We start from the raw sequence: 10,664 nt of genomic DNA, 5'->3' as shown, positions 1-10,664 counted from the left end.
TGGCGCGCGGCGCGGCCCCCCCCGGCATGGCCACGTGACTCGAGACCACGTGGCACACCCACGTCACGTGGGCGCCGCCATGGCGGTCCCGGGGCTGCTCCTGGAGCGTCGTGGCCGCCCCGCAGCACCCGGGCCCTGGGACCCGCCCGAGAAGCTGTGGCTGCCCCTGGATCCCTGGCAGTGTTCCAGGACAGGTTGGACGGGGCTTGGAGCCACCTGGGATAGTGGAAGGTGTCCCTGTCCATGGCAGGAGGATGGGCTCGATGCTCTTTGAGGTCCCTTCCAACCAAAGCTTTCTGTGGCTCTGTGGGTCTGTGCTTACAGGACGCCTTTATTGGCTGCAGAATCCCGCAGGGTACCTGCACACCCAGGGATCTCTGTTATAGATACATTTTATACTGTTGGATTTTCACAAATATTAAAATGAATGTTATGTGTATAAGAATGAGAAATTTTGTTGTATTAATATAGTTTTCTTTATTTCTGTTATTGATGAAATTTAGAAATAGTAGTATAATACGTATATGTTAGGCTATGGCATAGTATTAAAATAAAAACTGCTTTTGTTTGTAGAACCCAAAGACTGAGGAAAAAAAAATAGCTAGAGAACTGCATTTGTAAACTATCTTATCCAGATGAAGACAGCAGTGACCAGAACTCTTGGGGAGGAATTTATTGCATTTCTGGTATCAGAGAATGTAAATCTCGCTGGCACCAAGAAGATTGATCTATTGGGAAGGGGGCAAGAGAAAACTAAACAGAAGAACACCAAAGATCCTAAGAAGAATGTATGAATATGTAAGAGAATTCATGGATATGTAGTAGAGTTCTGTTTTTAAGGGACAATCCTTTGTTAGTAAGGTGTGCTCTCTTAGCTGAATGCAGAGACACCCGGCCGTATTTGTATACTTTACTTATTTTTTTTCTCCTCATTGTTTTTTTACTAAACTTTTAAATTCTATAAAAATTATGTGAACCTCGTTTTTCACAATGTCCTTTTTGTGTCCCCAGGGAGGCACCAGCCCCCTGGAATGTGTGGGCTGGGGTGTGTGGGAGGCTCGTGTCTGAGCTGACACCCGTCGCTGTCCCAAGGGAACGGGGGGATTTAGGTGACTCTGGCCCCGTGGAGGCCTGGCCTGAGCTCCTGCTGCAGCAGGGCCACCCACAGCCCGTTGGCCAGGGCTGTGTCCGCACACATTTTGAGTATTTCCCATAATCACGGCTCCACTGTTCCCAGGAATCTTTCTCCTGCCCACTGCAGGCTGTCAGCACTGGCAAACTATTTAATACCGCCTTGAGCCTTACTTAGCACTTGTGTCCCTTCCTGATATTTCTACCAGGTTTATTTTCTGTCTTCCTTTTCCAGGTTTTTATCCTCTGGCAAGTGAGGAAATCCCATTTTCAGGAGGCCACAGGGGTTTGGAGGGAGAGCCACGCTGGCTGATGGCACCTCAGGCTTTAAACCTGAGGGAGCCCATGGAATCCCCGACTCACTTTGCCCTGGGAGGCACCAGCTTTGTCACCAGAGGGCAGGAGACCTCTCTAATAAAGCTGCCATCGGGAAAAGTGCTGGAATTGCTGGGTTTTTAAAGAAAAACAACGTTTATCTGTTGCTTTTAGTGAAGCTGACAGAGTTGGGTGGGGTTCGTTGGAGTAAAGGTTGCAGGAGGTTTTGGATGTGGTGTTTCCTTCCTGGTTACGAGGGAGGGTGGATGGACCTCGGGCTGCATCCAAATCCTCACCCCAAACGTTTGGGATCCAGCACAAATTTGATGCATTTTGAGTGTTTTGCACTCCTTCAGCCAAGTGAAGGGCTCGTGCTGGGGAAACCAGGGAACCCCAGAGATGCTCCAGTGGGGGGATGTGGCTTTTCCAAGCTGAGAGTTTGGCACAGGAGGGAAGGGGAATTGCCATCCCACCACTGCAGCTGCATTGGAGCATGCTGATACACCCAGAGTGAAGCTTTCCCCCCAGTTCCCCACCTCAGCCTTGGATCCATCCCCCAAATCCCCCTGGTTCTCCCCCCTTCTCCCACCTGTGACACAAACAAACCACACAGTCCTGTTTTTAAAACGGGGCCTTTCTCCATTTTATTTTGCCCAATAAAAATCCTTCACAGTCAGGTCGAGAGAGGAGAGTTGGAGATACGTATACATATAGATCTGCATGTCTATTTATATATATACATACCTCTGTACAGATATATTTATATATTCACCGTAGAAAATGGCAAAGGCAGTAGCTCTTCACATCTGGAGAACCCAATGGGAACAGACAACAGACCAGCAGGGAACTGGGAAGTGTGGTGGAGTTTTGACAAGAACCTCTGAAACAGATACACCTTGGCTGTACAAAAATCCCAGCGTGTTTACCTATTTTTATTTTTATTTTTTCTTTTTTTTTTGTCAACCTCTTGTCTTTAAACACACTTAACCAGAGGCAGAGTCGAGACAATGGCGTTTGGAAGTGATCAAGTGGACAGGAGAGACACCCGACTTTATGGAGTTATTTTTTAAATATTTTTGTTATTTTTTTTAAGTATATATATATTTATATATATATATATATAATTTTTAAATTTTTTTTTTAGATTTTTTTTTGTTTTTTACATTATATATTTTTTTTAGATTTTTTTTTTATTTTTTATTTTTTTGCAAAGTCTCAGCAACAGTCGACGCAGAAACAGAACAGTAACGGAGTCGAGTTCAGAACACTTCTGGTTTGAATTCACAGTCAGAGGAGAGAGAGAAAGAGAGAAAGAGAGACACCGAGGCGTCAGGAAACGAGAGGGAAGAAAGCACAAGGCTGGGATTGAATTTACACTCGGGGATGGGACGAGGGGTCTCACGCAGGAGGTCCTGCAGAGGGGCACGGCCCGGCGCCAGCGGAGCTCCCGTTATTGCTGGTGAAGTCGGACAGCAGCCTTGCCCCACCTGCCCTCCTCCCCGTGGGGAGCTGGGCTTTGGGGGGACAGCCATGGATCTGCTGCAGAACGGACGACTCGGCGACGTGCGTGGGTTTGGGGCGAGGAAAACCTCCCCAGCGTGGTGCCCGGAGCGAGGCAAAGGCCAGCGCGGCTCCTCTGGGCTCACAGCGATTACCGGGTCCCGGAGAGTGCAAACGAAGACACCTTGGAGGAGCCCCGGGCTGGGCTCTGCGGGGACACGGCTGCCTGGGAAGGGACTGCATAGACACATCAGCCGGGTGTGCAGCATTGGGTGGTGCTGGGACGCTCCTGCGCCGCTGCCGGAGCTCTGCCCGCACCCGTTCCGCTCCTTTCGGTCACGGGAAAGGGGTGAAGGGGCCTTCTCCTCCGAGCCTGGCTCTCAGGAATGGCAGAGCACGGTGTCCCCACTGGCTGTCACAACGTGACTCGGTGAGCTCAGACACCCCAGTGGCTCCCCCATGGAGAAGACCCACTGCAGGGACCCTGTCTCAGCCGTGGATGGACACCAGGAGGGGATGGGTCACACCTCATGTGTGTCCAGGCTGGTGGCCTGCTGGATGCGGCAAGCTTTGGGCTCTCCAGATAAATGGGGCCACCAAGCTCAGACCACTGTGGTTATTTAGAGCCATTCTGGACCTTGCATCCCTTTCCAAAGGAGTTGAGGCCAGGGCTGGAGCTATGAAGGTGTTCACAGGAATGTTGGCTTGCCTGCAGGTGTCAGAGTTGGGAAGAGTCCCTTTTAAATCTCCCTGGAAAAACCTATTGCTTTGGGACAGAAAGCAAAGACTTCCTGCCGGAGAAAACAGATTTGTGAAAGAGCTGTGGAGACACAGCCTGGTCCCAGGTTCCAGACCTGACACGATCCCCGTCACTGGGAGAACCAGGGATGAGGATTATCCTGAAAACACAGGAGCTTGGTGCTGATGGCAGATGCACTGCAAGCATGGAACGTTCCATTGGGAAGCCAACATCTGCAAACAGCAGATGTGATGTGATCCCAGCCCCTTGATACACTGCAGGGTCCTGCAGGCCCCTGAGGACCTCTCAGAGCCCTCAGACCCCTGTTTTTAACAGAGGGTGGAAGCACCAGGGAGCTCCAGAGCTGGGTGGTGATGGTGTGAATCCCTGTGCAATGATCCCACAGGATTGCAGGCCGTGGGAATGTCCTTCAGCAGGAAGCCAGGTTGTCCTTGGAGGTAAAGCAGGGCTGATGGAGCTGCCATGGGAATGTCAGAGAGGAGAGGATCATTGTTCTGGAAAGTTCCTGAGAGCAGGGTTGGGATAACCCATTCTCAGTGGGGGCTGTAGCTCCAGCTTGTCCAGATGTACCTGGGAGAGGCACTGACTGCTCCAGTGGGATGATCTAAAAGGGGGCAGGAGAGCCTGGAGAGCTGGAGCAGAGGAGCAGCAGGGCACAGGCAACACATGAACAGATCTTTAGCAAGGGGTCTTGGTGAACAGTGACTTGTAAAGGGGTTTCAAGGTTTAAACTGAAGGTTTGGGTTAAATTAATGACGAGTTGGGCTCTCTCCCATCCCATGGAGTGGAGTGGAGAAGGCTGAGAATGGCTGGGGAGCAGAGGCACAGTGAGAGGCATCTGCCCAAGCCCAGACCCACCTGAACACCCACCTGCAGGAGCACAGATCTCCCACTGGGCTCCTGCCAGGTCCAGGAGCCTTCATGGAGCAAAGGTGGGCAGAGATGCCTTCAGCACCCCGAGCAGGAGAAGTGAAGAACGCACTGCCTTCACCTTGGAATTTGATTCCTTGGTAAGGAAGGTGCTGAGGATGCCCTGGGGTGAGCTGTGGAGAGGACAGCAAGGGGGCAGCCAGCAGGACCACCAGCTCTCAGGATGCTGATTTTCCTGAACAATTGACTGAACCCTGTAGTGGTGTCTGCTGCTAACCCAGAGAGACCTATTGCTCTGAAGAGGAGAGGCATTTAGCTACCTGAAGACAAGAGGATGCATGGCTTGGCATGCATCTTCTCCTCAAGAAGAAAGGGAATGGCATCCATCCCAGCTCCTAGGGACAGCCCCTGGTCCATGTTTTCCACGGGAAATGTGTGGAGCTAATTGGTATGGCTGTGGAGGATATTGGTGTCACCAACTGGGGACAATCACCTCACCCAGGAACTCCTTTCTATCCTGTCCTACCTTACACAGGAAAGGCCCTTATGGTCCTGCAAACATTCCCAGGCGGGACACAGGGAAATCGTGTCCCCTGCCAGCTCTTACTCCTCTTTTCCAGCCCACACCAGCCTCATCTCTCTGCAGGAAAGCCGGGACACAGCTCCAAGCGTGCGGCCCAGCGCTCTCCAGAGATCTTTGGTTGTGTTGTTCGTGAGCTCGCCGCCTTGTGCGAGCTATAAAGTGCCACTGCAAAGGGCAGGAGGGGAGCAGGATGGTCCTTTCCATGGGCAGAGCTCAGGGGGACACCTCTGGGAACCGCTGTCTGCATGGAACCTGCATGGCTGTGACAGCAGACAGGCAGAGGGGACTTCAGCCTTAACCAAGGGGCCACTGCAAACCTGGCTCAGGGTGACAGCAAGTATCAAAGCAGGACAGAGTGACACCAGGCTGAGCTAATCTGAAGCGGATTGCTTTCCTGGAAGGTGCTGAAGCCCAGATTCCCACTACAGCCAGGCACAGGTCGGGGTGCTGAGCACCCCCTGTGCAGAGCTCGGCCCCACTTGCCAACAGAGAAGCCACAGAGCCTTCTTGTCTCCATTTAATCATCAACATACAGAGCTGGGCTCTTATTTACATCCAAGTACACTTCTCTCTGTACAACAGCGTAAGAGAAACAATTCCAATTCTGGAGCGTGGAAACCTGGAGGTGAGTGACCACCACCAGTGACAGCAGGATTTGGGCCACCAGCTGCTAGCAGACAGTGGCAGGAGCTAAGTGGGGCTGTGTGAGGCACAACAAGGTGCCCTGGTTGTGGTGTTCACCCTGGGGGTGAGAGGGGAGTGCTGGAATCAGCCCAGCTGGGTTGCTGGGACAGCCAAAGCAGCCAGCCTTGGGATGGTGGTGGAGCAAAGCAGCCCCGCTCACAGCAGAGTAGGACCTTCCCTGGCACCAGCACAGCCTGCTTAGCCCACATCCTCATGGATGGAAGCCACTGGAGCTGATCAGTGTCCTCTGTTTGCCGTGTGGATGTGCCTGGAGCATGACAGGCCTCTGGACATGGGGGTCCTGTGACACCAGAGCTGCTCCAGGACTGCCACCACTGGCATGGCTCTCCCAAAAATCTTGGATCATATTTTCCAGCTGCGTGTGTTTGGTATCCTAGGGCATCTCTAATGCTTGTGGACCCCATGTGTGGGCAACTGAGCTGAGACCCTCATGGCCACAGCTTGTGGTGGTGGCCAGTGGCAAGTTAGAGAGGATTTTGGGGGCAGGACTTGGAGAATGACACGAGAGCCAGGACATTGCGCTGAATTCCCCTAGCTCCGAGGTGGAGGAGACAGCTGGGGGATGGTCCAGCCCAAACTCTGGGTGGAGTTCCATGGGACAGGAACAATTCTTCAGCCCTGCCTGAGCCTCCAAGAGACACACTGCCAGCCAACTTGGCCATTCCCAGGATATGTCACCCAAACGCCAGCCTGGCACCCCTTGGCTGTCCTAACCCAGGGCTGACCCCAGAGCCTCAACAAAGCTTTTGGTGAGAGATTTCATCGACTTGTGAAAGTGTAAAGATCTGGAAGGAGCCAGGTGAGCTCCACCTGGGCACAAACAGCAGGAATCCAGGTGTCTTACCATCATTTTGCTCCATCTCTGCTGAGCAAAGGACTGGCACAGGGGAGAGGACTTGATGGGGAGCAGCACATCCAGTTGTGGGGAGGAATCCTGAAGCACAGGAATCCTTTGTGGCAGTTTGGCTCCCAAAACCATCTGTTTTTTCTGTCACCATAGCACAGGTGGAGTGGTTTCTGCAGGACAGCTGGATGCTGGGGGGATCCTGGGTGGAGAATCCCGAGAGAGGGAAAACCAGCAGCAGCAGTGCCTTAATGGGTGTCTGCAAGGCTTTGTCATCCAGGGAATGTCCACAGTCGAAGTCTCTCAGATCTGGATTGGAGCTCTGGATCAGTGTGATGCAGTGAAGAAGGCAGAGGGAGTGGACCTTTCCTCCTCCAAGGTGAACAATCTTTGCAAGAACAGACACCAAGCACCTGCTTCTGGAGGGAGGACAACGTGGGCTTGTCTGATGCGAAAAGAAAGCTGAGATGGTGCGAGACATCAGATCTCCAACCCTGACACTGTGGGATGTTGGACTCTGTCTGGAAGGCCTGGACTATGACATGGAGGAAGCTCTAGGATTTGCCTGGCCAGGTGCATGTGGATGTCTCATTGGGCATGGCAAAGGCTGCAGCTGTGTGGCACTGGCAGGCAGCTGCACTCCTTCCTTGCTGGGGTGCACGGGCTGACATCCAAGACTGCTGTAGCATCTTCAGGATTTGCAGTAGGACTCTTCCCCACACCCATCAGGAGTTAGACCTCACCTAATCCCCCTTTTATGGCTGGTCCAGGGAAAGGGGCCTAGCCTGAGCTGCCCCGATGTTTTCCATGAGTTGTCTTTCTCCAGCTCCAAACACATGGGCAGAAGTGGTGGGAAATGACAGGAACTGTCAGCTGGGGTCTTGAAATACCCTGGTCTTGCTGCACTTTTCCATTTCCAATGGCTCCAGAGATCTCTGGCAGCCACCACCAGCTCTTGGCCAGCGGCACTGTCCCATGACTTGGGCTGGTGGGACTAACTGCAGTCTCCACTGTGCTCAGTCTGAAGCTCACCACAGTAATGTTTGTTCTCAAACTGAAGGTCAGACCTGCTCATGAGCAGGAGAGCTTTGGGGAGACAGAACATGGAAAATGTGCAGCTTCAGGGCTTTTGTTTGGAAGGTCTTCAGCCCCTCAATGCCTCGAGGTTCTTCCTTGGTACTCACATGAAATGTAATCTGGCCAAACTCACCCTGGAGTCACCTCACAAGACATTTCAGAACATCCCAGTGCTAGTTCTAACTTTTCTCTTCTAGCTGCTCCCCAGGGCAAAGAGCCAAAATCCCCACTCCTCTTGATCCTTTGGCCAGTGCAAACTCCACATAATTTTTCTTCTCTTTATTGTGACTCATGGTAAAAAAATAGTCCATGACAGGAAGAACCGAGCTCACTTTGCCCATGTTTTCAAGCGGAATGCCAGGTCTTGCTGCCTCAGTGACCATGCCCGTAGGATTTGGTTTATTATTCTGCCAGGGCATAAGCACTTGCGTGATCTCAAGCATTTTCCCCTCTTAGGACTTCTTTCATGCTCAGAGTTAGTAGCTGAGTAGTTTCTTGAGCTAGGCCTGTGAGTTATTATCTCCATGCCTGGAGTGTGGGATGCCCCGTGGGATGGCTGTGGAATGGCAGGACTGAAGGCTGACAGTTGCAATCCAGCTGTGATGCTGCTGTGCCCCCCCTGCAACTCCTGAGTGAGGCTCGAGTGCTGTTTTTAAGCAGACCCTGGGCCAAGAGAGTGCACCAAGGTGTCACTCATTTGGGGGACAGGGTGGCACAATTGCCCACTTTTGGGGCAGACTGCTAAAGCTTCAGTTTGCATAAACATCCCATGGGTTTGGGGGCTTCCACAAACCACAATTCCATTGACTTTGGGAAGAGGGCTGCTGGGAAAGGAAACTAGCTTGGATTTCCAAGCTTTTTTCTTGCTGTAGACAGCTTGGGTATAGAGTAAGAGTAAGGGGACCAAGGCAGAGGTGGGAGGGTATTTCTGCTCCCAGGGTTGGTCACAACCTGGGAGAGGAGTGGAACTGCAGGACGAAACCACAAGGAAGTGAAAACGCAGCATATGTTAAGCTCTGCTGAGCCTCCAGAGAGGCTCCTGCTGGGACATTGTTCCTTGTTGGCTTCTGTTACCAGGACAGGCTCATCCTGCTCCTCAAGGATGTCCTAACCTCTTGCAACCAGGGCAAGAGGGAGTCGTCTGGTAGAGATATGTCTGGTTTCACTGAAATCAGTGGCCAAGCTCGCACTGACTTCACTAAGACCACCGTCTAGACAGGATACTTGATGAAGAATACTTGAGTTTGCTCATGATCCCAAGAGCTTTGCTCCATTAGCCAATGTGGCTAAAAATGTCCTGGAAAAAAAAAAATAACCCAAAAAACAACCAACCTGCCACTTTGAACTGTTTTGCTGCACTTAAATGCTTGGAAAACCAAAGAAACCGAATATAACCCTCCAAAACAACCAACCGAAGAAGGGTGAATTGTAGGAGAGGGTGTGGCAACCTCTAGCAAAGTAACAGTCAGGGCAGATTATAAAAGAGCCAATTGACCCTCACCAGCTGTACTAGGAAAAAACCCAGACGAGATGTCGCATTATCGATAGAAAACCAACGCACATCCACACTTATTTTACCTACAGAGCACAGAAGTGGAGAGTAAGGGTGATGGAGCCTGGTGGGAGCACGCTCACACCGCTCCGACGGGAGCGCATTATCCTTCGGAAGATCACTGGCTTGAGTAGGTAGTACATGCACAGCAATAAAAAATTCCATCGTGTTGCCTCGGTCCCTCCTCAGATCTCAGTGGACTCTATTCGCTCGAGTCTGGAGGGAGTCCATGTCTTCTTCTCCTCGGTGTGTGGGGGGCTGGTGGCCTTCGTGTTCATCTCGTTGACCTTGTGCTCCAGGAGCTGGTTCTTCTGGTACATCTCCACATAGTTCAGCTGCAGCTGCTTCTGGTACTTGATGACTTTCTCCTTCTCCTCCTGCCACGTGCGCCGCTCCTCCTCGAAGTCCATCACCTGCTGCTCCCGCTGCTGCCGCTCCAGCTTCAGCTCCGTCTGGAGCCGCTCCACCTCCCTCCTCAGGGTGTTCACGCTGTCCTCGCTTTGCCTCTGCATCTTGGCCTCGTCGCTCTCGCAGGCCAGCGGGTCCCGCAGCTTCTCCCCGAGGTCCCCACCAAAAGACCCCGCAGGTCCCATGCTGGCAAGTGTCCGCTTCAGGCCGGAGACCTCCAGCTCACAGTGGTTCAGTTTTTCCCTCAGCACCTGGACCTCGCTCATCTTCCTCTGCAGCTCGCCCTCGCAGATCTCCAGGTTGACGCTCTTGGAGCTGTAGGAGTCCTTCAGGGTGAGGATCTGCTCCTCTTTCTCCCGTAGGAAGTTCTTACCTTCCTTGAGCTGCGACCGCAGTCCCACGATCTCATTGAGCTTCTGGGAGACGTCGGCTTGGGAGTCCTTCAGCTGCTGCTTGAGCAGGGAGATCTCACCTGCCTTCTGGCACACCTGTGGGGAGAGCACTCGTGAGGCTGGTGGATGGTGGATGGCAGCAAGGAGCTGCTCGTCCCCTGTGAAATGACCTTGCTCAAGGACCCAGCCTTCACCAGGACCCAGACCATGCCGCAGACCTAGAGGTTGTCCCCACCTCAGTGTTTTTTCCTGGCTCTCGGGGACCTGATGCTGTTCCTAGCTGGAGTTTCCCAGGCAGCCAAGACCAGTGCTGCAGTCCCCACCAGCAATGCTTCAATCCTGCCTTCATCTTAATCTCCCACCCAAAAACCCATGGGGATCATTCCCAAATCTTCTGCTGAATGTCTGCAAATGGCACATTTCGGAGCCTAATTAATCCCAGCTTTGTTGACTTTCCATCAGGATTAGCAGAATAAGGTCTTCTTGATTCTAGAACTATGTTTTGCCTCTGCACTCTTAATAAATTT

At 52.3% G+C, this 10,664-nt stretch overlaps 1 protein-coding gene and 1 long non-coding RNA gene across 5 annotated transcripts in view; one reads left to right on the top strand and one right to left on the bottom strand.

Annotated features, from left to right (window-relative positions):
* Positions 1-66: 66 nt before the first annotated feature.
* Positions 67-1,566, top strand: LOC148184074 (uncharacterized). The gene is made up of 3 exons (XR_015772779.1): positions 67-194; positions 574-798; positions 1,367-1,566. It is a non-coding gene; the product is annotated as an uncharacterized LOC148184074 (long non-coding RNA).
* Positions 1,567-2,645: 1,079 nt separating this feature from the next.
* Positions 2,646-10,664, bottom strand: part of LZTS3 (leucine zipper tumor suppressor family member 3) — a 46,616-nt gene continuing 38,597 nt past the window's right edge. For all 4 annotated transcript variants that reach the window (XM_088056460.1, XM_088056459.1, XM_088056461.1 and 1 more), the window contains one exon: positions 2,646-10,233. In XM_088056460.1, coding sequence (XP_087912586.1) covers positions 9,523-10,233 — 711 coding nt within the window. In that variant the 3' untranslated portion in view covers positions 2,646-9,522. The remainder of the gene's footprint in view (positions 10,234-10,664) is intronic.

Source organism: Pseudopodoces humilis, chromosome 6, assembly GCF_049639895.1.
Source record: "Pseudopodoces humilis isolate 2021_Gansu_Grassland_sample_001 chromosome 6, ASM4963989v1, whole genome shotgun sequence".
In the NCBI taxonomy this organism is placed as follows: Eukaryota; Metazoa; Chordata; class Aves; order Passeriformes; family Paridae; genus Pseudopodoces; species Pseudopodoces humilis.
The sequence above is the reverse complement of the archived record's forward strand: the minus strand, read 5'-3'. Positions and strand labels throughout refer to the sequence as shown.